General features: G+C 40.9%; 2 protein-coding genes across 6 annotated transcripts in view; one reads left to right on the top strand and one right to left on the bottom strand.

Moving 5' to 3' along the window:
* Positions 1 to 686: 686 nt before the first annotated feature.
* On the bottom strand, positions 687 to 11987 carry ggps1 (geranylgeranyl diphosphate synthase 1). 3 transcript variants are annotated; one of them, XM_056394708.1, is made up of 4 exons: positions 11851 to 11987; positions 8961 to 9058; positions 7845 to 7915; positions 687 to 2398 (listed from the first exon to the last, which is right to left on the bottom strand). In XM_056394708.1, the coding sequence occupies exons 1-4, from the start codon at positions 11919 to 11921 to the stop codon at positions 1595 to 1597; spliced, it is 1044 nt and encodes a 347-aa protein (XP_056250683.1). In that variant the 5' UTR covers positions 11922 to 11987; the 3' UTR covers positions 687 to 1594. The 3 variants fall into 3 exon arrangements, with proteins under 3 accessions (XP_056250683.1, XP_056250684.1, XP_056250685.1); XM_056394709.1 differs by lacking the exon at positions 11851 to 11987 and adding an exon at positions 11409 to 11792; XM_056394710.1 differs by lacking the exon at positions 11851 to 11987 and adding an exon at positions 11409 to 11792 and having other exon boundaries at positions 8961 to 9053.
* Positions 11988 to 12152: 165 nt separating this feature from the next.
* The window catches only part of arid4b (AT-rich interaction domain 4B), a 43246-nt gene continuing 28749 nt past the window's right edge, over positions 12153 to 26649 (top strand). Inside the window, exons 1-3 of one of the 3 annotated variants that reach the window (XM_056394706.1) lie at positions 12153 to 12356; positions 14619 to 14667; positions 24708 to 24818. In XM_056394706.1, coding sequence (XP_056250681.1) covers positions 14662 to 14667; positions 24708 to 24818 — 117 coding nt within the window. In that variant the 5' untranslated portion in view covers positions 12153 to 12356; positions 14619 to 14661. The remainder of the gene's footprint in view (positions 12357 to 14618; positions 14668 to 24707; positions 24819 to 26649) is intronic. The other 2 variants (XM_056394705.1, XM_056394707.1) reach the window with 2 other exon arrangements.

The following is a 26649-nucleotide window of genomic DNA, read 5'->3' as shown; positions in this document are numbered from 1 at the left end:
AGTCAACAGCGCTGTCTGGGACAGATAGCCTCTGTCCGCAGGGCTGCGCCTCTTTTCAGCAGCTGAGGAAAAACTCACAATAGTATTAACAGAAGAAGCAGATAATACAGGATTTAGATGACTGGTGCCCTGTATTTCAGTCCAAAGTCGCAGCACAGACACCAACCGCATCCTTAGCAACCACCCTGTGTGAGTATTCAGTCAAGGTTCCTCAAAACAAAACGCAGGCAATTCTGTAATAACTTGCATCATTCTCGCCTCGCCTCTGCGCCTGTACTGATCAAGATGCAGTTGCAAAAGTATCACACACGGCTCTGGTGCAACAGGAGCTTATGATTAAATATACTACACATAATGATGGCTCAGGGTTTTGCAATGGTAGGGCCATGTGTGTATGTGGAGGGTAAATGTTTAGGAGTCTGATCCTACATAAGACATCAGGTCCAGTTTAGGAAGACGCCCATAACTACAGTAAACAGGCAGAAAAACACTCATACAAACAACTTTGTGTTGGTCATTTCTTGATTTTTGGTTACACCCATGTGCTCAGTAGATGGTGCTGCTCCCCGGAGAAGAGTCCCTCCTTCCCCCCCATCACGTTAAACGTGCTCATTTCAAAACAACCACACCAGCCTTGCCACAGGCAGGTGTGGAGTTTTGTTTCAGAAGTGCGACAAGCCCAGAGGTTATCCTTAAAGGTTTTTTTATTCGATAAATCCAAATGAGTTCATAAGTGCAGCACAGTGTCTACCTCCAAATATCAAAACTGAGTCAGCGAAATAAAATATTACAGACGTGACGAGCTGTGCTGATTCTGAACCAGATGGAAACACTGTCTGCAACAAACCAAAGCATCAACACAGTATTCATATACAGCCGAGCATAAACAACGTGAGTGCTACTTTGCATATAATACCAGCATGTTACATAAGAAGTGGACAAGTGAGTTGCAGAAGTCTTTTCTGTAGGATTGGCACTCTGGCAGCTTAATGATTAATCACACACTCGAGACAGACATCCACATCTTATTTTAAATAGGGACTTCAGAAATAACACCCAGCTTTCACACGGCCCTAGATAAAATAATACATTTCAATGTGGTAGCAAAACATAAAAAAATACATTTATATGCACCGTATCACACATCAAAAGGAAGGCTTTTAAGCTTTTTTTGCCATCTTGTTATTTTTTCATTTTCACAAAAGCAAACCTTAAATCAGAACAATTTTCCATTTTCCACTTTCTATTTTAATTCATTTCTTCCACTGACTGCACAGATACACCGAGATACAAAAATTGGTAATGTGTACTTTGTTTAAGCAACACTTGAAGAAAGCCATCTAGCACACAAAAGATAAAGGCGACATTTGGGGCTGCTTTGCTGTATCACAGCTGCTAAATGCAGTCAAAGCTGTCTACCAGAATTCAAGTATTCACGTTCAATGATGAATTGTGCCTCATTAAAGTGGTTCGTGATTGTAACATACAGTTTGTGTGTTGTCCTTTTTGAGAAATGTGTACGTCTGCATCAGTATTATTAGCAAAGCTTCTGTGTTAGTAAGAGTGTGCAGGGCGAGTGTGCAGGTGGATGAGGTCAGTGGTTTTGGCTGGAGTGTGGCTCAGTACTGGACTCTGCCGTGGCTTCAGCCTTTTTATGCATTTCGCTGAGGTGTTTGATCAGGTTCTCCAGTTGAGGGTTTCCCCCCAAGTCCGCGATGAGATGGTAGGCATCTTTCTCCAGGTCACGCAGAGTCTGGCGGGTGTAGGCAAAGGAGCCAACTTTCTCCAAGTAGTCCACACAGTATCGTTTGATGTCTATGTTCTCTGTGCGCTGCCTCAAGATGTTCTGCACCTGGGTGCTCTCCGGACGCACCCATATGGCATGAATGGTGATGAAAGAGAACTTGCCCTCAGTAAGGTCCTCGCAGAAGCTTTTGTTCTCACTGTACTCAAGGGAATGCAGGTTGCAGTAGTCGTCTCGGATCTGGAAGAAGAGACCCAGCGTGTCCAGAAGGGGTTTCAGGTCCTGTTTCCAATCGGAGAAGAGCTGCATCAGACCCACAGCCAAGCCAAAGAGCCCTCCGGTTTTCTGCAGCACCATGTTGCGGTACTCCTGCTCAGTGGGACAGGTGTAGCTGTCCCTCCAGTGGATGTCCATGCCCTGGCCACGGTGCAGCTCCAGCAGCTGCCGGGTAAAAACCTGCACAGCCTCGGGGTGCTCTAGGGTCAGCACCTTCTCTAAACCCAAGAAATAGACGTAGTTGGCTGAGTTGATAACAGAGGGAATACCGTAGATGCTGTGGGCCACAGGGAAGCCTCGCCGCAGCTTGGAGCTGTCCTCAATGTCATCTATGAGCAAGCTGGCGTTGTGCAGCATCTCAGTCACCTCGATGATCACCTGAACATGACACAAACAAATCCATGAATAAAAACATGTAGGCTTTTTTTAAATGTTACGATTACTAACATTATTGTCAAGGCCATCAAAATCAAAGCAAAAGAAATACTTTAAAAAGGAAGAAACTTACTTTCATTACTCATGAACTAGTAACAGACACGGTAACAGGTTCTTGGGAGCTCTGTGTAAATTATGCATTACAACTTGCATACAGCAGAGGGTGCCATGTCTACACTCTTGTTCCACTAGTAAGTCTTCCTCAGCAGTCAAAATAGTTGTAGAAACAAACCCGACACGTCTATCAGGTCCACCCTAAAACTCAACACTAAAAAGTGTTGTGCCAGAGAGAGAGAGAAACTGTGGCTTGATGAGCTCAGAGGAAGTGTAGTTACATGGTTGACACTGTAAAGCTTAGTGCACTTTCACCTCCTCTAAAGACAGCATGACAAGGGCTGAGGACTTAACCTTACAGCCATGATGATACGTGTACTGACAAACCCCAACAGCTTTCAAACAATATGAGCCTGTATCAACCATAACACACATGCACATGCTTTGAGTCATGGGTATTGTACAAAAACATGTGGTACACGGATACTCTGCCTGCTGAACTGATATCAGATAACTGCGGTAGTCATTCAACAGTGACGCAAACGGCCATCGTTTGCCATCTTCAATCTGATAACCAAAAATGGCTTCGTTTCAGGCCCATGTTTGACACAAAACACCCAGGGTTGCCCATCAGGTGTCCGCTGTCCTGAGTTGGCAGTGCAGCCTGCTGGAGTGGCTCTGCTGATTTAAAAGACAAGTGGTGTGGCCTGGTAATGAAAGCTGTTTGTATGGGGCTGGGGAGCACAAAGAGAGGCTCAGTGGGTCAGGCAGATGGCCAAGGCTGGGCCAGTTGAGCAGTTTATCCGCCAAACACAACCTTTCCCTCGGCAGGGTCCCGACACTCGCTCACCCTGCAACCTCAGTGAGCCACTCACAAGAGAGGGGGGTTGTTAGCTACCATGAATACTCACATGAATGAGAAAGTGGAATATTACATAGACAAAAACACACTTGAGGATTCACAGGTCTAACAGACAAACAAGCAAACAGAAGTCTTTGAGAATTACAATTTCCTGGCAGGGGAAGGGAACAAGGGCACAATCAAGACAAGATTTGAAATTCACATCAACAACAGTCTCAGATCATAACAACAGCAGCTATCAAACCCAAACACAGGCACCAACAGTTTTCAAGTTTTGGACTTTGTGTCTGGGTCCTCCAAGGAATCTAATTAGTCGGCCTGTTGCTGTATAATGCTGCTGTTTCAGTGCTGAGTGCCTTCACTGCTTTGCAAGACTTCATTGATTATCACCAGAGGTTATTGACACAGAAACTCACTCTGTTTGCCAAAGCTACAATCAGTGATCCATTGAGAATGCAGAGACTCCTTCACAACAAACGAGTGTACTGAGTCCAATATAATGAGGGGAAATAACTCTGAAACAGACAAGTCAGTTATGCGCACGCATAAGTCTGTCTCAGTTAGAGGGACTACAGTAGATGCTAACCACCACAGGCATACCCAAGTCAGATGGCAGGACTGTTGAAGTCTGGCCAAGGGTTTAAAATGGTCATGCATGCGATCACACAACACACCTACTGGATTCATTCAAAATTTCTGTCTCATTCATGTGGGACAGCAGTTCTGGTGAGCAAATATAAGAAACTATGACAGATGTCCCACCAGTTTTTGTAAAACTCTCAGGAAGCCACATCATAATCTTAATCTGGGATTTATGTTTTGTGTGTTTGTTTTTTAATGTCGTTTGTTGATGCCCTAGTCCTGCTCTTTGTCTTCATCAATTGTCTTGCATTGTTTTTGTCACAATGTGGATAATGGAGCTCCTACCTAATAAACTAATTGACAATGTGGGGTTTTGTAGTGGAGATGTGTCAGCTCACTGGAAACAAACATCATCTTCACTGTCATCATGAAAAAATACACTTTTATGAAATAAAATATTAATATTTAGAGAGGAAAACAGAGGAGCTATTTCATACAGCAGAGCTCATATATCTAATGAGTGTGACTGTTGCTTAGGCCGTCATCAACTAACTAATGTGATCACAAGATGACATGTGTCAGGATCTGTCAGGCTAACTACTGCAGCTAAACTATTTTCCTGGGGAAAACCCCTACAATACAAATGTATTACAAATGTACTGTCTAGCTTGATCCAGCCTTCACTGCAACACAATCTGCTGCTGTCACAACTTCTTATCTGCTCCATGTGATGATAATCCTCTACCAAATTTCAGGTTTTATGCAGGAATCTGACCTTATTACAGTGTCCAGTAGTTACGAGTTGCTACACATCATATTTAATACGCTAACCTGCCACTCATAACCTAGTTATATTCCCATGGAGGCAGCAACATTATAGTCTCACCCTGCATTAGTCACATTAAAACCTACAAGAAGCCCTGAGCTCGAGGCAGCAGACATTCTCATGAATGGCACATGTTGTTAAAATAAGAGACAGAAGACTGTAAATAAAAGCTAACCTTTCTGCATTGTCAGAGAGAACAAGAGGGAGACAGCCAGCTAAAGGTTGCAAGGCAACTGATGTGTACAAGGGGAATTTCCCAAACCTCCACCTGTGCTGTACTACACAGCACAGAAGCACATATGGGGCCTGATAAAAAATGCACTGCCAAATGAATGAGACAGTGTGCCACTGTCGCTGCCTCCTTCTATCTGAAGGCATGGTTGTTTCCATGGCGGCGACTTCTTGGCAGCAGTGTGCTAATGATGATGAGAGGAGTGCTCTCAGTCTGCATGATGGGTTCAGCAGGAGTTTACAGAGCTGCTACACAGAGAGGGAGAGAGCGGGGGAGACAGAGGAAGCCACGGGGGGAGACAGTTCTTTGATATGTGAGGTAGATTAAACCTCAACTACCTGCTGTACAATAACAAGGAAATTCTGTCTGAAGTGAAATTATCAGGAGAACAAAAGTAGATTTGGACACAATCTGCATATGAATGTAGGCAACAAATCTACATCAAAAAACTGATCAGTCAAACTCCAGGGTAACATGTCGTTGTAGCCTCAAGGAGCACATGCACTCCTTAATTGAAAATGTCAGCATTTCAGTCAAGAAACGCAGCTGCATGTAATGTCAAAATAATAAAAAATGCCACTTGAGTCGCGCCTTTTTAATTTTTTGCAAACTGAATTCACTCATTTGAAGACATACAACCCACTGTGGGGATGAAATGACCAAAGGAGAGGGATCATAAAATATTCAGGGAGACCTGTTGAACATCAAACCTAATGAGACCTGACAGACTCAGCACTTAGCATGCTGCACCGTGAAAGTTATGTACATTCAGAAAACACAGAAAACACAGATTAGTCCTCATATCATCATCAGTGGACAAGGGACCAGTCACTACAATGCTTATGCTATCAGTATAATAAGGGGATATTGGCAAGGGTCCTGTTCAATAAAATAAATAAATCCTAAATCTTTAAATTTGAAATGAATATGACTGAGGAAAAGCAGGAATGTCAGTCATCCTGCTATCTGTATATGTGCTTCAATATGTCTGTTACAATATTGTCAGGCAGCCTCCAAGAATATATTAAAAGATGGTAATGGATGAGTGGAGGTGTAGATGTGAATCATGCTAATCACAAGAAGCTGAAAAAGCAGTAGTCCCTCAATGGAGATTAATGTGGGTGCAGTATATCTTAAATACAAAACAAATAATCCATCAATGCTTTCAAATATTTCATTCTCACAACCATTTACATGCCCCATCTGGAATATGGTGTATAGTAAAACAATTAACTACCATTTTCATTTACCCATTTTCATTCAATGCATAAAGTAAGAATGGTCCAATATTGTATAAAGCGAGATTTCCATGTTTTTTCATTATAAAGCAAGTCAAGGTTTTATATTAATACTGTGAAAGTATCAAAGCCTCAGTCCACAGAGAAATGCACACAGCCTGTATTCAGAAACTGAGCCTTAAAACAAGCTGGCAGGACTTCTTGAACTTTGTGATGTCACATGACCGGCATGCAGACAAACCCATAAAGACACAGACGTGTCCAGAATGTGAGCATCAAAGCAGGACACAGAAACTGATGAGAGTGAAAATACAGTGGAGTGAATTCAGTAAATAAAGCCCTAAACATTATGGCATGCAAGCTCTTATCTACACATAGTGATGTTTTCATTTTTTTAATGATGACAATTGAAAATTAATTTTGATAGCTTTTGACCTTATTCTGTTGTATAGTACTTCATTTTAGACAATAATTGCACTGTCACTGTTTTACTTTCCCTTTGTTTTACTATGTTTTAACATAATTTTGAGAAATGCTCTTAATGATATTATTAAGTAAAGTTATCATTAATGTGCCACCACTGAGCAACTTGAAAGCCGTGTATGAGTAGACACCTTGAAATGAAACAGTAGATATAACAGCTACCTTGTCAGAAAGGGCCTTTTCAAAATTAAGAAAAAAGAACAAACAGTGTTCAGTGTGATAGTTTGAATAATCATAATACTAATGATTTAGGATTTAGGAAGCAAAACACATCAGTTTCCCAATTAGTGACTTTTCTGACAATATAAACGACAGACATTTTGACATTTCATTCAGTCTGAAGCTGCAATTTTATGTAAATTGTTCCTTAATCTTTTTTCAAGTTTAATAGGAGCTCTCTGTGCTGTACTGGAGGTGGGGGCTGCATCATAAAAATGGTCTGGTAAAATACTAAAGAAATGATAACAAAACACAACACAAGATGCCCTGATCTGACACAGCTCAGCATTGTGAAGTCACTTCAACCTAAGTCCAAACACCCAAAATGTCTGATGGGCTCACTTGTTCCCCAACAGCCATTCACCAGAGCAACACCAGAGCTTTCTGAATCGCTCACAATCATCTCTTAAAACTGCTTATCTAATGACTACATGTAATGTAAACGGGTCAGCTAGCAGTGACAAACCTACGAATTACTGTATCACCAAACTCTGCACCATAAACACCATCTACACAGGCAAATCCCACTTCAATGATTCAAGATATCATCAATAAGGGAAAGCTGCTGTTTTAACCTGGAGATCAAACAAACATAGAAAAGGGAAACTATTTTTGGAAGTGTTGCTCCGCCTTTTTAATTTCATTTCACTTGATCCTCAGCCACATTAACAACCTCCTGTGATAAATCATGGATGCTCTGAGCTATACACCCAAGTTTTACATTTACAATCAGTTAGGAACAACTCACTCTGACAAAACACTCTGGCTGCATTACAAAATAAATTGCCTGTTTGAGATGAGCAGGGCATCATTTCACCTTCCTGCACCCATCTGCAACAATAAACATCGGATGAGTCTGAATGTTAAGAGGCTTGAAATGGCAGATTTCTCACCTGCAGTTTGTCCTCTGGAACATTGAGCCAGTGGTTAAATGCCTGGGCGAGTTTTTTCCTCACCTGCTTTCCTGAGAAGGGAGCAGAAAACAAAAGTTCAGTCATTTTAATAATCATACATATGTACTATAGTATGCAAATGAAAGGGAAAAAGATAACCTGCAATTGCATCCTCCACAATGACTATTGTTGCAAATCATAAGCTCATTCTATGTTAAAAAAAAAAAAGGGTCTTACTGTGGAAGCTTTATAGTTATAACTATACGTATTACTAAACTATGACAAAAAATCCCAGTAGTTTCTTTTAATAAAAATGTCTGTTGCAAGACATCAAAATGATCATGTGTTATGAGCCTGAATGACACAGTGACACTGCTACAAAGGAAACATTACCAGACTCCATGGACTTGTCCCATTTACTCAGTTGAAATTGTGCTGTTAGGTCACTCACTTCTCCACTGACAAAAAATGACTGAAAAACTGAGGAAACAAATAAAGATGGCCTCCTAACAGAAGCTAATGAGCGGTTGGTCAAGAGAAATTAGACTCAACAACACTGGGATGTTAAACACGCACAGAGCTATGCACAGCTTATTGATGGGTATTAGAACTCTAATTTCTCAATACTATAAATACAAAAATTATATTTTATATTATTTGGATTTAGTCATTTTCAAATCATTGCCTACAGTTTCTATAGTGAAATGTTAAAATGAAAACCACATAATTTAGGCCTTGACAACATAATATCTGTAACATATTGAAACCATACGCTGCTGTCAAAATACAGATTTGAAATTTAAGCACCACTTTAGTCAGTCATGTTTGCATTTCAAATGTACAATGAAAAACAAAATGTAGTTTAGTTCAAACTGAACTAAATGTGTTACAATGGATGAATTTAATGCCCTTAAATTTCAAGTTGTTTTTTCTCTGTGATTTGTGTACAGCCCTTCATCATTTTAGGAATAATGTCAATGCCCTGACATGGTGTGACTAACAGGAAGTGAGCTCTAGGGATTTATCAGCAGCATACATGTATTTTGATGACCTCTCAGCTGCATGTCTGTATGTCTCCACCTCTTCCTGCTGTCAGTGACAATGAAAAAGACTCACCTGGCAGTTGCAACAAGTACTTGTACGGCTCCAGCAGAATTCGCTCGGTGGCTGCTTCTGAGTCCCCCTCCATTGCTTCAAATTTACACAAATCTATACTGGAGGACAAAGATAACAAAAAGTGTTGTTTGTCAGTATGTGTATATCCTGTGTTTTGCAGCCTCATTGACTTTTTATAACACTGTCCAATATAAAGTAGATCTAGGAAGGCAATTTGTTTTGAAGATGTCAGACTCTTTTAAATGCCCTTTTGATTGTTTTTAATGTTTTACAAAGATGTATTAATTCACATATGGCAATTGACTGGTTCATAGAAAGTGAAAGAAATTAATTGTATTCAGTTTCACACATCTGGAGCTACAAAATAGAAATATTTGTCTAGGTGTGAAACACCTAGACGAATATTACAAAAAAATACTATATGAGGCCACATGTGTTCTGTAGTTTTCTAGTTTGAAGGAAATGTAAGAAAATTGAAAAACTATTAAGAGGCTATTTGAAAGTTTTCTCTGCCACCAAACAGGGTTTTTGTAAGGGTTAAAAGATTTTCAACATCCATTTTACATCTTCAAGATGTCTTTTTTATGTATATTCACATAACAGAAAAACATCACTACCCAAAAATATGAACCATCAAAAAATTGACAACCCCACACCCTAAAGTAAGAGATCAGATAATGTAAGAGAACACAGGTGGCTTTCTGATCTGGTGTAGTCAGTCATCCCTCTAGCCTATCAGAAATAGATAGAAATAATGGCAATATTATTGTTCTCTGGTGTTTAAAAGTTTGGTAAAAACTTGAGAATACAAAAGTACTGAAGAAATATATTAGTCTAATTGATGCCTGTGTTATTTGGCAGCTCCAAAAGTAAAGCTGGCCCTTCACTGACAGATTGGGGAACCAGTGTTAAGTAGACAGAGCTGTTATAGAAGAAATAGCAGGAATGTGTGTGAACATGACAGGAACAATGTCAGACTCGAAGGCCAGCTCGGGGTAAGTGACATCCGATATATAACTGCAAGATCCTGCTACACACTTAGCAGCATAATACACCAAAACTCTGCGGATATCATTTGCGAGTAATACTTTTGCCCACTTTGCATTTTTCCTTTAAATAACCATATAATTGAGATACAGGGAACGCAAAAACTTATGTGCCGCTTATAAAGCTTTACATTAATAAAACTAGGTCAAAACCTTGTATATGGCTGGACTGCATATGCTCAATGTGTGAAATTCAGGATGCATTTAAAAACTGTTGCTGAATCGCTGTAAACACATCATGTCATATTTGCATTCTGCATACTGTCAGTTGGTTTCAGCCCTTTGTTTGCTTCTCTCTTTGGAAACTCCAACTTAGTCACATGGCATTCAAATGACCAATGGTGGAACTTTGACCACACAAATCTATCACTCAGTCAGTCAGGGACATTTGTGATTATAGGGCTGGTCCTGCTGGTGTGGTCCAGCCAAAAATGCTCTAATTCATCTAAACCAAACAAGAAAATGAAAGGTTTAGACAAATCTTATGAAACACTTCCATGGCGTAATAAACTGCGTGCCTGATGTATGTGCAGAGCAATGAAATCTGCTTGCGCATGGTTACACACTAATCACATGACTGGATAAGTTAAAACAGTCACATTGCTGGTGAATCACAGAGAAGTGTAGCAATAAGAACAGCAAGGTTTGGTTGTCCGTGGCAGCTACTGATCATAATATTCACAGTCAAAAAATCCTCTACTCTTTACACAGGATGGCAATTTAGGTTTAATTTCATAAAATTACAAAACACATAATTTACATCCAGTCACATGAGACCTGTAAGCCTATCAAACTGATCTATCTTGAAAAAAATCATATTAGGGAATTAGATTCACTGCCTGTAATGAAAGGCTAATGCACAGCTATATCATCATTAAATTATCAGACTGGCATGACATTTTCTATAAAATAACACAATGTGGTATTCAATTTCCACCAAGTTACAGTACAGAGGCACTGATCCCTTGTTGGGTAATATTATTTACTGAGTCATTGCTTTTGAAAAGCTAGATAAAGAGTTACTAGATTAATAGGTACTATCCAACACAGTCCTGCAGTAAACTTCATATATTAGTAATGTGGTGTGCAATATAACTCAATCATGCTGAACATTATTTGTTGAAAAACAAACTGTGAATCTGAAAAAGGCTGAGACCATTTTCCCATTCGCACAAAATTACGAGGGTCAAGGTTTTGAAAAAAGACGCTTCAAGTGTTTGTAGTGTGTTTTTCCATCATGTAGACAATGTGCATCCCTTTAAGTGGAAACTTAAAAGACAATGTTAATGAAGTTTGATTTATAGTGACCCAAATTCAACATACATAGCAAAGCTTTAAAAAATTAAAATGCGTCTGTGACAAGCTGCCAATTTCCTTCCTTTCCTTCCTTAACTCCACCCACCTTTGCTGCGTTATGTCGGTCGCTGACTAGCCGGTCCTGTATTCCTGTTAGCCAGGCTGCTACTTAGCTAGCGTTAGCAGGCTAACATAAACGCACTGGTATACCACCGCTGAGCATTTCTTTCTTTCTTTTTCAAATTAAAAACTTCTTCTTTAACGCTGGTCATCCGAGGCACACCATATTAATGTCATATCCACACTTTCATATCATTTTTAGGTCCTTGTGTTACTGGCCAACTCAACGGATGCTATGCTAGGCAACGACGGTTACTGCTGTTCACTGTACAGACACTTTTCAGTACAAGCTAGTTTTGATGAGGCACATATATATGCTTCAGCTTCATTACAGAGCAGGCGCAGAGTAGGTGCGGAATGTAACATGGGTGCCTCGGACACTGTGTGTTGCAGTTATATTTCATCATGGCCCGGTAAACTCTCCCTACCTGTTTGGAAAACGGAAAAACGCGGCTCCGTGTTGTCGGGTCAGTCTGTGAAACATATCGAACACACCCATGTGTTCTAAAGCTAGGGTTGTAGTTTTTCAGCATTTTTTCTCTCGGTATTGTGACAACCACCCAGTAAGATTACTTCGTACACTTCACCATACATATTTTACTCCCAGATCAGCCAATCCTGTGCTGCTAAGGCGGTTCCCTTCACTGTGCCATCCAATAGGCGAGTGTGCCTTTGGGAGAGGTGGGGTTAATCTGGCCGTCAATCACTCTCAGGAGGCGGGGAAAGGATCACAGAAAGAGCTAGGCTAGAGGAGCTACTCAACAAGACAAACAGCAGCGCTCTGCGAAAACGACTTTTACCCATCCGCATCCAACATCAACCGGGGGCTAACGGACGACGTTAAAACCTGTCAGATTTCTCACATAAATGTTCCTATGGATTACTAATACACTTTCGTCGAAAAACAGAAGTGTTTCTCAACTTGACGGCATAGGTAAGCCTGCTTTTGTTCCGCAAAGCCATCGCTATTTTGAACATTTTTACTAGCTTGCTTCCCTGCTGCTACCAAGCCAACCTTGACGTTAGCTAACTTGTTAACTAATGCTGTGATGTGTTTAGGGGGGATTTAAGGAAATGAATGAATTAGGCTGCTGGGCAGCAAAAAGCTGACGGTCGAGAATACAGGGTAAACTTGGTCAGCTCAATAACAAAGTTATGCTGTAGCCAGCCAAATTAAGCTGATGAGCACAGTGAAAGGTTATGCTACTCCTGGGTTGAATAGTTTCAACCCTGCTGGACGAGCACCGGGGTGTTGTGTTGTTGAGCGGAGGAATCCTCGGAGAGGTTGTCGTCGAGCAGCGCCTGTCATGGTGATCCTTAATAGCCGTCAAAAGTGATATTACACGAAGCCATTGGCGACCTGTATAAGCTTGACATCGCTGCGGGATGTGATTTATCGAGCAGCGACTGATCGGTGTAGTTTCACAGGTAAATTGCATTGTCAGGCTTTTCTTTTGTGCCACCAGTATCGTTAGCTTCTCTCGATTGACTTGTCCAGTCTAGGTTGGAGCAGATGGGCTACCTTGTGTCAAGATCTCACCCGTTTGATCAGTTGTGGTATTATAACCAAATGCGAGGTGGACTATTTTCCTTCTGCTGGAGAGGACTTGTGTTATTCTCAGTGTTGTGCGTGCGTGACCAGTATTTTGCACATTTCCGTAACAGGCAACATCCCCGATGATAAACTGACTAGGCAGGAATCATTACTGAAGATGTTTAAATGGGTTGAATGCTTTAGTTAACCGCGGTAGCAGCATTTAGCACTAGAGGAAAGACGGCCGATGCTCGGGCTGTTTGTGTGCATATTGTTGCTGGTGGTCAGTCACTCACTTGCAGCGGCTGGTCTAGCAAATTGTGTGGGGCGGATGACATTGTATCCTCCGTGATCATTCGCTGTGACTAAGAGCCACAAATGAGGGCTGCGACCTTGGCTTATCTTATAACAATAAAATGTTGTAGGTATTAATGCGATGTCGCTGCGTTACAGGTCTTCCTCTAGCTTGACCTTGTTGCGAACCGTTCCGTCGACTTGTTTCTTTGTCAGAGGCAACCTCACTCAGCGTTACTCAGTGAACAGTCAGCGAAATGCCAGACCAGTCGATAAAGAGAACATTTTGTGTAGGAAGAAAGTGACTTTCAGTGGGGCTGCACGGTCGATCCCTCACTTCGTTCAACTTGACGCTGTTACCACGCCACGGCTTTAACGTGTCATTCCTCTAAAGGTCTGGTTTGGTGGCTGTGTTGTCTGCCCATAAGCAAGTGTTATTATCGCTCTATTTTTGCTGTCGAGTGTACTCTCCGCAGAGAGCAGCGCACCGAGACAAGGGAGAGAAGCGAAAACGAAATTGAACGATCTCGGAGCAGTTTTTCTGTAAAAAGAAAAAAAAGAAACATAAATAAAAAAAACCAAGAGATTCGTCTCCGACAGAGAAATGGCTCAAACATGGGCAGGTGAATTGCGACCACCGATCCCGCAATTTACAGTGTTTGTGCGCTGGAGTGTTCTCCTTCTTAGCCGACTGTCAGCTACAGAAATGGCGTCATCCTCTGCTGTAGTGTTGCTATAGTCAGTGCAGTGCAGACAGCGGGCACACCACGCTGCCGTACTCAAAAGACCCGGGCCCCGTGCGGGTTTTGCAGGACACTTCATCCTATACTGCTACATTATCCGTGTATTTGTGTCGCCCGAGAGAGGAAGTCGTCTCACTGGCCAGCGACTAGTTACTTTGTGTTTGCTCGCCCTTCGTAGCCACAAGCCAAGTCTGGCTGCTGACTGACTGACTACAGCACACTGGGCATTACATAAACGGCTTTGAGGGCTCTGCGAATGAGAGTGATCAGCCTGCCACGGTTTACTTTACAACACGGATATTGTTGGGAATGTGGCTCGAAAGCTCGAGCACACACACCATTAGCCTTTTGTATTAGTTGGGATTATTTAAGCAAATGGCCTTTAAACTTTTCTTTAATCAAGTAAAGCTTCAATTCTGGAGGAAACCCGCAATCCCTGAGAGGAGATTTCTTGTGTTTTTTTCCCAAGCAATGTAAAGAGTGCATCTACCGCCCAGCTTTTTCATGGCATCCAGCAGTGTAGCAGAAGAAGTGATGTCATCATAACATAAACGTGTCTTGTTGTGGCAGACTGAAGTTGGCACTATCTGTGATGCCTAACAGCTTCTTCAACCTCTGTTTTCAGCCTCAGCTTCGTTACACTGGTCACCTAGAGGACTCATTGAGAGATGAAGGTATGTTCATTCATTTTTTTCTTGCATGTGTTTAATGCCACAGGAAACTCAGTCACTCCATCACTTCTGCTTCTGCATATCCAGTCTCTGCTCATTTTCATCTAACTCCTGTATAAACATGCCTCATCAAGGCAAATCAAACATAAATGTTGAATGTAATATCAATATTTTATATGCAGGGTTTCATCCGTTTGTTCTCATGAATAAGGCTAGTGTGAACTTGTACTAAGTGTCAATTTTGATCTGTTCAAACAAAGGGAGGCAAGTGTCTTGGACATAAGCCAAAGTAATAGGTTCATTTGATAAGCATGACACTCAGCTGTATTTGCAAATACAATTTGGGAACTGTAATTTTGATATTATGCTTTTTGGTTTATGCTCTGTTATTGAATTAAATGCTGAGATAAGGCCTGGGCATGTTTTGATATATCTGACTTCCATTTTAAAGACTGCTTCATAGAGAGTGTCTGATGTTAATACATGGTAAAAGTATGGTGCATAGTAATATAAGAATAAATGAGCTGTGAAATTCACAAAATATTCAAAAGCTCTGGCGTTGTTTCCTTCACCCTTATTCAATTTGTAAAAGTCACAGCTGTCATATTTTTTTGGGAAATAGGCTGTGATGCAAGCTGTTTATTCTTTTCTTATAGTTTGAATGGATCACAGTTGTGACTGTTGCTATTCCTGCAGGCTGTTGTGTCTTAATTTGTTGTTTGTTGCCATGTATATAGAGTCATAACTTTGCAAAGTTGTTTCACTTTTAAATTAATTGGTGTGATGTACAGAAATTTAGACAAGAGCGTGTAGTTTTAGTCACATTTTTTACTGAGCAACCATTGCATGTAGTTTAACAGGATCCTGGGGAAAAGAATAAAGCGAGTAGAAGATGTGAGGTGGTTTGATAAGCTATGTGATTGGAGAGTTGGTATTAGACAAATTAAAAGCGGCTCTGGTAATGATTTGTAGTCTGCCACTTTTCCTCTAATGGTGTTATGCTTATTGTGGTTAATCAAACTATACCACTGCCCATTAATAGACATGCTAGCAGTCTACCAAAATATCCAATTAAATAGTGCAAAATTGCACCTCAACACATCATGTGATGTGAAAATAACTGCCAACATTTTATTTATTTGTTTATTAGCTACATTATAAATGTGGTCCAAACCAAGTAAGATGAGGAAATCTGGTACAAAGCTTTACTTTTTCTCGACTTCAGAACCATTTCTGTGGCCTGCATTAATACTTGTCATACTAGTAATGATGACTTGAACTGCATGATGATTTGTGGTTATGCAATGAGTTGTTTGTTTCACAGAAAGGCAATGACATTCTGATTGTCGTGGCTAGAAATGCATTTCAATGAACAGAGCATCCAAGGCAAAGAAAAAAAAAAGGGGTTAGCAGACACCTTCTAATTCACACCTTATCCTGCCTGTGCTGCTTTAATTTCCTACAAGTGTCTACTTGAATAAAGCTTAATATATGAAAATTCATTAAACAGTTTCTGTTAGTGCCTGTGACCCTTTAGCAGTTATTATTCTCTCCAGATGAATTGCAGTAACCTTATATTAGATGATTATTAGGCTTGCATTGGCTTATCCACATAACCGCTGACAGGAGTGAAGCACTCCCATTTACATTTCTGGTTTAATGTTGTAGCATTTGTTGTTTTCATACCGCTCTGAGTCGCCTGTCTCCACTGATGCTTGAGGGGTGCTCACTCATTTTACTACTCCTACTATATAGGAGCATCTGCTCAATATATAAAACTGTAAATCATTCTGTAACTAGGACAGCTTTTCATTATATTCACTTGCATTTCATGTCTCTTTGGCTTAAGGTCCACAGCTTTTCTTCATCAACTGCAAACACTGTTTATAGTATGTGCTGGATAAAACACTTTCACATAAGACACCATAAAAGTGGACAATATCATGTAGATGCTTTATATGCTGGAATAAAGAAAGTTCTGAATTGAGCAGAAGTAATCTGATGCACTCAACTGTCGCGCTCTGTCTATGACCTTGGTAACCTAGACAAGATTTAATTAAAACGTCTCAAGTCTCAAGACCAGCAGTCCAAGCCCATACTAAATATTCTACCATTTCAGATTCAAGCACAGTCTCCTAATGTCCATGGCATCTGTCCACTCTATCCATTCATTAATAACATAATAGCTAAGTCCACATGCATGAAATTGTGTGCTAAGACGGTGTCACTTCCCATTAATACTCAAAACAAAACCATACACAACAACAACCAGAATTTTGACTTACCTTATACACAGGGGTTACAAATTAAGGAATTTAAATAAAGAAAAGCCCAACATAAAGTGCCCTTATAAGGTGTTGGATCACCACCAGAACAGCTTGAATCCTTGAATCAATGAAACCGTGCCATTGATTCTCCGAACTCTACTGGAGGGATGAACACCATTCTTCCAAAAGCCATTCCCTCATTTGGTGTTTTGATGCTGGTAGTGGAGAGCGCTGTCTCACACATTGGTCCAAAATCTCCCATAGGTGTTCAATTGGGTTGAGATCTGGTGACTGTAAAGCCTATAGGATATGATTCAGATAATTTTAATATTCATCAAACCATTCAGTGACCCCTAGTGAACCTTCCCTCTAAGGGTACAAGTGGACGCAAACTGTGCCAGCCAAATGCCCCGCCACTGCATAACAGACCCACCAGATCCCGTCACCGTAGGGGTCAAGAATCCAGGCCTGTACTGTTCTCTTGGTGCATGCCACACAAGCAGTCACCCACTTGTGGAAAGTATGGTGAAGGATGACTCATCTGACCGTATCACTTTTTTCCACATCTCTGTAGACCAGTGTCTATGGTTTTTGCCTCACTCTCACTTGTGCATTCATCTTTGTAATGAGGGGTTTATGCACTGCAACCCTACTATAATATCCCTCTTTATGTAATTGTCAACACACTGTTCTTGCTGACACAGCTTGATCACGTTGTTGCATTGACATTTTCAGTCACCGGAGGATGAGTTGACTGTTTTTGTTTATCCTTACCTATCACGCCGATGCACAAGCATCACAGTCCTCAAATGTGCCATGTCAACCACATTTTCCATTCCTGTTTAATGACGTCTTTCCCATAGATCTAAATACAGGTGTCACTTTAGTCACTGGTTCCGCTGAAACACTGGCCTGTTGAGCCGTCTTTGTGACTGAAACTCCTGCCATCTGTGCCCCAACAATGAACCCTCTTTCAAAGTCACTTAGATCTTTTCCTCTTTCCTTCCTTTTGATACAGAATGAAAATGAACTGTGCCTGCTCAGCACTTTTATACCTACCACAGAGCATGATGGGATGTTAACTGCTTAATTGTACCACACAGTGCACCTGTGTGGAAGTTGTATACATTATGTTTTTCCACTTATTTATTCAGGTTTTTCTTGAATTTGTCACCCATCTGGTTTGACTACAGTATGCTGTGTTGTAGTTAAATTAAAGGGGCACTCCACAGATTTTACCCATGAAGTTTAGTGTACTTGTCATGAGGAGTACTAGTACTAGCATGCAGAAACATTTGTATAATATCTTCTGTGGCTTTAGAGGAAAAATAACCCTGATGATGTCATCAGAGTTATCTTAGCTTAGACTTCAATTTAAAACACAAAGCGTGAGTTACAAACTGCAGCTGTGAAGTTTGTAAGAATTTAGAAAGCATGGGCGGTCTACTGAAAGAGTGGCAAGAGTAGGAAATCAGTATTTCTGGAGCTTAACCCATGCTAGAGACTAAAATTCACGATATCTCGGCCTCTGCTGCTTCAATTGACCATTCTGTTCATAATGTGTGTCTTATGAATTCCCCTGGCATATGGTAGAGCATTACTAAAGTGCAGGGGTGCTCTTTTAAGCAATTGCCTATCCAGAGCTGCTACCTGTAGAACTGTGAAATACATGCTTGAAGTGAGGAGATAAGTTCTCAGTCCATTTACCTGCTGGCTGAATTGTAGATATTTCATTGGTGTTGGATGTTCAAGCCATCAAAGGTAACATAATAGTATTTAAATGTCAATTAAAAGAAAGTACCGAGGCCACATTGCAAGAAAGAGAGAGCTGCAACTCATTCAGAAGGCATATGCAACTTGAGTCATGGAGTTATCCACGAGTCTGAGGCCACATGTTTAGTAAACGATCAGGATTGCTTGTTCAAAAGTTGTTATCATCATTCAAAATTCAAACGTGGAATTTTTATTAAAATCTTTTAAAGTTCTGCGCTCAGGTGTTATTGATCCTGCAGGAGGAGTGGATTTGTTGGACTGCCCTAAATATTGGGGAACAAGTGCGTAAACAAAAGGTATTAAGATTGTTATTTTTTTTTCTTCTTGTTTAAAGCTGCCATGGCATTGCCAAGGCAACTCCTGCTGAAGCCCCAGTCACTGGAATTGTGGTGACTCTGGTTTGGACAAAGAGGTGATTCACAGCAGGATTATTGTACATGTGAGCCAGGCTGGGAGGGAGCTTAATTCTTTCCTGCATGCCTCTTGCATGTTCCTTTGTTCGGCCTACAAGCCTATTCATTATAACACAATATAATGGTCAAAAACTATTGTTTATAATATTTCAGTAATGCTGCCCAGTGTCTGAATGGTCTTCTTAAAAGGTGCACTTTTACATGCTTATGCAGATATCAGTAATTCTCACAATGAAAACAATGAAAATCATTTGTGACACAGAAAGCTAGTACACTTGGTTTTATTTTTTTGATTTAGACTGAGTTATGTCAACCTGTTTCCACCACCCTAACCTGGTAAAACTGCTGTATATTTGTTATTTTTATAACATTATCTAGCATTGTTGTGTAACTTTAAACATACCAACATGCGATAGTGACTGCATGTGTGTCATTTTAGCTTTAAGAAGACTGGATTCAATTCTGGGCAAAAGCAACGGTAAAACAGGAAACGCAGATTTTTTTAAAACTAAGAATGCAGTGAGGTGAATTGTTGGTGTGAAAATAATACACAAACCGAAAATAGCAAGGTGCGGATGGTAGCGAGCTTTCCCTGTAATTTCAGTTGTGTGTTGGCTGTTAATCTTATCTGCTTTTACATCATCTCTGCATCAGCTCTGAGTTATGCTAATTATTAGTTATTAGCAGCTGTGGAAGAAGTAGTCAGATGCTTTGAAATAGCAATACTCCAGTAAAAATGCAGCCGTTTATTCCAAATATACAAGTACTATAAGAAAAATGTACTTAAAATATCAAAAGTAAAAGTACTCATTATGCAGAGTGAATCCTGTCAGATGTTATGTTTTCGCATATTGATTTCTTATTACTGACACATTCAAATATAAGCAGCATTTTAAGTACATGCAGAACAAATTCCAACTCGCTGCTATGCTGGAGTTTCATCAATAGTAGTGTGTCATTATATAAAGTGATCATATAAGTGCCTGCACACCCCAAGTCCACCCACACATACTTATGATGCTGAAGTGAACCTCTTCTCAGGTCAGTGTGGGCGTGTACAAAATGTGCTTGATTGACATCTATCTAACCCTTCTTTTCATTTAGTTGTTCCTGCCACATTATCATTTTAATTAGTGCATAGACTTTGACAAAATTACTTAATCCCCTGCATAGCTACACCTAACTCACACCATAACATGTCTGATGAAGATCATCTGGAAATGACAATCTGAACAATTGCAGGCTGTAAACAGGCACGAGACTCATCGTGATAATATTGTTACTACTCTATGGCCATGCAAATTTGTATGCCGGAGTTCGGCAAGTGGGAACTTGTGAATCAGCTGGAGCCGGTCGCACTGGAAACGTTGAATGTGACAGTCACATTGGCAGTGAGTGAGAGGCAGGAGAAATCTTTGCAGAGACTGGTGCAAGTGTGAAACGGCCTCTGGTCTGTTGAACAAATGACCAGCGATTCCTTGAGCCCCTCCCTGATGACAGATATAAAATGAGGCCATACACTATTGTGAATTACAATCCACGGTTTACACATAGTACGCCACAACTGTTCCATCAGTGCTTTTTTTTTTTATCCTGCAGCTTTAACCTTTTGATGGTTGCCAGGAAATGCCTTTTTTTACTGAGCTTTGGAATAAAAATGCTATAGTCACTCAGGCTGTCCAAGAAATGCTCTATAAGCAGCAGCTTATTTTCAACTAGCGCTCTGTAGAGTTGGCTGTTAAATTTTTCATGACCTGAGAGTCTTTGTTGAACAGAAACGGATCTCATTCTGCTGTTGCCAGTGTCACTCCAGTATATTTTGTTTTGGTAAAGCTGGAATGATTTCAAAGCTCTGACTGAATGTGGCAGCCTCGCCTGTTTTGTTCCTCGGACTAGAAAGGCTTAAATACTGAGTAGGCTTTGGATCACTTGTAATCAGTGAGGTGCTAGTACTGTTTAAATTGTCTGTGATCTAACAGCCAGGGCAGACGCACTTTATGGCCAACAAACCTGCTGCGCCATCAGCTCTGGCACTTGTTTTAGTTGGTTCCTTTGAGGTGAGGGAAAAGGCTTTTATAGCATGAATAAATTTCAGTGTTATCTCATGTGATAGCTGTGCATGTTAGACTGATATCCAAGTAGATCATCCTTTTAATTACTACACGTACTTTTTTTTTTTCTTCTCTCAGATGTGATGCATTTAATCCAAGTCGAGCTACAGTTTTTTGGACAGTTTAGGTTTGTTTCTTTCCATGCCAGCTGCAGGTGCGTTTTGTCACCCTGTGCCAAGTCACATTTGTATGTGTTTAATCAAGCACGTGTGCCTGGAGAGTATTTTCCACATCACTGGCACGAGGTGAATAGCCAGAAAGCTGGTCTTGATTGTACTACTCCTATTACCATTTCATTGACTTTAGCATGCAGTAGCAGAATTGGCACCTGAGGCTTTTGATAGATACTGCTCTGCTCTTTTTATGACAGAATCTTAGGTGAGCGCAGCCCTTGTTAAGTGCATGGTGTTATTTGGAGATGGCGGAAAGGATGTTACACTTCCCACGGGCACAGAAATTCCAGTTCTCTGACCTTAGTCATCTTGATTGGTTGGTTTTTTTATTTTATTTTATTTTTTTTTGGGTGTGGGGGGAAACTGTCTGTCGCTCAGTGCCAGCAGGAGCAATGAAAATAAGAAGTAGCCAATGTTTTGCTGCAGACAGCTGTAGGCGAAATGGCAATCCAATCCAAAGAATGGAATCTTCTTTCATAGTTTTAGCTGAATGCGGGGAGGCGGGGCATTATCAGTGGAAACAACAATCCCTCCTCTATTTGTGTTGGCATGTGAGCGTGACAAATGTAAATCTGGCCACAGTAGTGAGTTATCACCCCTGCCTTGTTAAGTTGGCGTGGTTTGGCAGCCACAGCTGTCAAGATAACCCAAGCTGCCCTTTCTAACTCACTGGTGGGACTCCTCTTTTCAGTAGAAGGAATGAACAGGCTTAGAGTCCTGGAAGCAAAGGGAGACAAGGACCAGTATGAAAGAGGAGCTGGAACAGCGGTTTACACAGCGGCGGTCCAGCTTTGTGTTGCGGCCATGACTGCCAAGAGCGTTGGTTAGCCGGTCGAAATGGCTGCTGCGTCATGTAAACCTGGTCTGGCGAGGGCAGCTAGTGCTGAGGCCAGACTGCGCTAAAGACTAATGAGGTGTTTATCTGAGAGGCAGGGAGGCTGAAGTGAGCTGGACCCTGCTCCTGAGTCCCATCTGTCAGAATCCCAGAGACGGTGGAGATGAGGCACGCTGTCGTGGCTTGACTGTGACGAGCTCATGGCCCTCTTAACACAGAGGATGCAATTTGTCGACCTGTTAACAAACACGTTTGTGTGCTGTTTTTTGTATTTGTAGTCAGTTTGAGTTAGGTTTTCAATGGATTAGTGTTTGCGTAGTGCACAGAGCTCCACATCAGCAGGAGTTAAGTGTACAAAGACTTTTCACAGCACAAGATAAAATGTGAACAATGAAGAAAACAGAGAATCCCAACAATTCTTTTTTCCACAGAGCTGGGCTGGATTACGGTTGGCAAGAAACCATACTTATTTTTAGTACTGAGCTCTGTAGATACTTCTACTTTTTGATATCAGTTGGAGGATCCTAGTTGCAAGGCAGCCAGACTCTGGTTGTCCTGCATCATAATTTGGCAGACAGTGAATGTAGTAGTAGTCGTCATCTGCCTATCCAGATAATCTTCACCTCTGTTGATGTTTCAAAATGAAATATTATCACATTCTTTAGCGTGTGGCCCAAAATTGCCATATGCTTTATTTGTCTGTCAGATAAGATTAATGAGGGATATGAAACCCTCGTGTTTTTAATCATATTGCTATTCCACCCATTACTCCAGTTTATCAGGAAGGGCATCATTTTGCCCCTGCATGTGCAGGGAATTTAATGTCCTTAATGTTACAGTGTGTGTAGTAGAGAGAGGAGTGTCGGTGTGAACAGCCTCTATCTTCAAGTTCACATGCAGTATCCAGTCAGTGGATTGGATACTGTGCGAGAGGTGTCTTGCACTTGCAAAATGTATCTGAAATAGAGGTAAATAAGCTATTTGTCTTTTTTTTCCCTCCAGAGCTACTTTGCTTCTGCTGATACACTCCATCAATGTGGAACTCCTCTATAAAACTGTTGGCTGCTGTTTATAGTTTTTTTTTTTTTTTTTTTCATGCCACTCAAGGGTTAGCTCATGTGCAATAAGACATTAGGAACAGTTTTCAAGTGTTTGCACGAAGGCGGTAGGTCATATTGACAGCTGGCGTACCCCCTGGGTTGCAATAAATAAAAGACCTGACTTGGATAAGGAGTTGTGAAGTTGATAAAACCAGCCACAGGAGCGGACTGCTTTTTGGCAAACAAAAATGTTAAACCTGCAAACAGTTAAAACACGACAAACGTCTCGTATTCACACGTGGACTTTTCAGTCCTTCAAGTTGTTTGGTCATGGCACAAGTATGTGCCACGAAGGCCTACAGCAGCTGGTGTCAGTGATTAGTTCCCCCTCACTGATCTGAGTGCTGCTCAACGCTGGTGTTGTTTTTAGTTGGAATGGCAACCTGCACACTCTTTGCCCTCCTTGTGGGAACAGTGAGCAGATATTATGAATGTAGACACGCCCCCTAAGATTTGTGATTGTAAAAAAAACATGCTAGAGTTGACATATTTTAGTGAGTCTTACAAGTAACAAACTCTCATCTCTCTGTAGTGATTTTGTAGATAATCTGATGTTGAATTGTTAAGGAGCTTATTCATTGCACTGGGCATTACTACATTTCATTCATTTATCCAGAAAGTAAGAATATGTGTTTTCTTGTTCAGCGCACTGCAAAAAAAAAAACTGTAGTTTAGCACATGAGAGGAGGAGCTGAAGTTTTCCTCAACTAACACTTGATTTAAAACCTGCAGTCAGAAGTCTGGGCCAAGTGCACATATGACATATTGCAGCTGGTCTTGATGTGTCCTGTCAGCAGGAAGTGTGGCCCACTTTGGCTCTTATTCTAGAAAGATGTCTAAATATACCACTGTTAGATTAGGTTTTCTCTCCAGCCTCAGTCAAAACCTCTCAGTAAATTCATCTCTGCACTACATGAACCTCAAACATCGTCTGCCCTCACCCACACACTGAAAGTCTGTTTTCTCTGTGTACCCTACCCTCTGCAAATCTGTTCTTGAGGGTGGGGGGGTTGATAAACATCCAATGATGACACAAGATGGTGCTATGTGTTTCGGATAGCTTCTTCTTTGTAGTCATCAAAGCAGTAGTGAAGTGGCCTTTTTGTTTGCTCCCTCAGAGGCTTGTTTTCCAATACCCAGAGCAGATGGTATGTGTTTTCCATGGATGAATCACTGAGCCGGGTGGGTTTTGCGTTGCTGGCCTAGACGATGTGAAGCTTGTATGTGTGTCCTCCTACTTTAGCCCTTGAGAATACACCTGTGTCAGTAATATATATATATATGTATATATGTATATATATGTATGTATGTATAAAATAAAAAAGCTTTGAACTCACTGGTTTTGTGTTTTGTTTTCTTTTATTTCCTCAGACTCTGGAGGAGCCCCCCTACTTGACAGTAGGGACTGATGTGAGTGCCAAGTACAGAGGGGCTTTCTGCGAGGCCAAGATTAAGACTGCCAAGAGGCTAGTCAAGGCCAAGGTAAGTGACATTTCAAAGTGCTCATGATCCAAAATTAAAAATGTATTGTCTGTCTGTATTATGTGTGAAGTGGAATGCAGCGGGGCCGGGGGCTCTTGTCTTTGTTTGATCACACAGCTCAGCTTTATTGTACGTCTGGAGCGGTTCGATCGGAAATGGCCACATTTCAAAGACACTGTCCAAAACATTCCTGTAGAGACCGGGCTGTTGGGATGATTAGAAGGTGTTCATATCAGAATTATTCAGAAAATGTGCTTTTAAATTATTTTATTGTCTCTGATGTTGCCAAAAATCCAGCTGTGTCACTCACACGCTGGAGCACTACCAACAGGTTTAGGTTGTCAGTACTGCTCATACAGTTAAAACACTGATCAGGAGCTCCAGCTGTGACAGTTGCAGGGTCTGGCTTATCCCACCAGGTACCCATCATGTCCTCAGGCGCCCCCCTTGCCCGCAGCGTCCACATTTCCCCATTGGTTTTATGCCTTGCTGATGAAGGCATTGCATGGTGCACGTAGTACAGTATCTCATTTCCCAGTGGGACCGGAGCATCTGGATAATACAATAGAGACAGATCGCTTGTCTCTCGTTCTGCTAGTGTGTGTGGGAGGAACAAAGATTGGATGCTGGCTTTTTCACTGAGTCAGTGCACTATAGTTCCCCCTGTAGAGACAAAAGAGCAGCGATGTTCTGCCATTCCGGCTCACCAGCTGAAATCATCAAATGATGTGCCGTTTTGTCTCATGGACAAACAACATGACAAAATATACCATGTGATGTTTTTAGTTTAAATAATATGGGCTAAAATGAAGCTAACAGGACAGTCTTGGCTCATAAATTAGTTACCATACTAATTGGCTGAGTGTGCGGTTTGTTTTTGAGTAGCTGTAATGTGAGTGTGAGCTCTGTTACACAAACGTTGAAACATGGCAATTATTCAGTTGTTGTTGTGAATCTTCCACTGTAATGAATTCCTCTTTAGATCTTTGCTTCATTAATCCCCGTCTGCTTGTTTAACAAAGTTGAAGGTTGCAGCATATGGGGCTCGTCTCTTTTGAGTGATTTTAAGACTGTGAAAAGATCTGTGTGATATTGTTAATTATGATGATGATCTATACAAGAGGACCTGTCACTTACCACCGTGTCTGCATCGCTTACTGTGAAAGGTTCAGCACACTTATATTATGATCAGTCATGACTACCCTGTGGCAGAGTAACAAGCATAGTGTCAAAACATGAATGCTGCATGTCAGGCCCAAAATGCTACATGTTGATTGTGCAATTTTAGTAGGTTTTCCTGCAGAATGCCTGTGTTAAAAAAAAAAAAAAATCTCTTAAATGAACATTGAAAAGTACAATCCTATTTTCAAAAAGCAGATCTCTGTCTGCATGAAACTAAATTTAAGGAATTAATTTAATTGTTAGAGCCTCTGCTGCTTCACCAGGTGACTTCAGATTTGTTATTGTGGTAATGTTAATACTGAGGTAATGTTGTGTTTTCCAAAAGGCAGCAAGCAGCTGCACCTTTAAGTTTTCCATCCGTGGCAATGAATTCCAAATGCTTCCATATGTTATTTCTCAGATGGTTTAGTGTCATTATAATCCGCTGAGCTCAAATGCTAGTTTCCTCCATTTTGCATGATGTGAAACTTTGAATTGGGTCAGATCATTACAAATCAAATATTATCTTTTTTTTTATGCTCAAGCACTAGTTCACTTAAAGCAAATGGAGTAAATTGTGTTTTGAATTTTCAACTAGACAGCATGTGAAATCAGAGCAGGAGAAAGCTTCATTATGTGAGGTAGAAAGGAAACTGCAGTTGCTGTTTAT

Source organism: Seriola aureovittata, chromosome 14, assembly GCF_021018895.1.
Source record: "Seriola aureovittata isolate HTS-2021-v1 ecotype China chromosome 14, ASM2101889v1, whole genome shotgun sequence".
In the NCBI taxonomy this organism is placed as follows: Eukaryota; Metazoa; Chordata; class Actinopteri; order Carangiformes; family Carangidae; genus Seriola; species Seriola aureovittata.
This window is presented reverse-complemented; position numbering and strand designations above follow the sequence as displayed.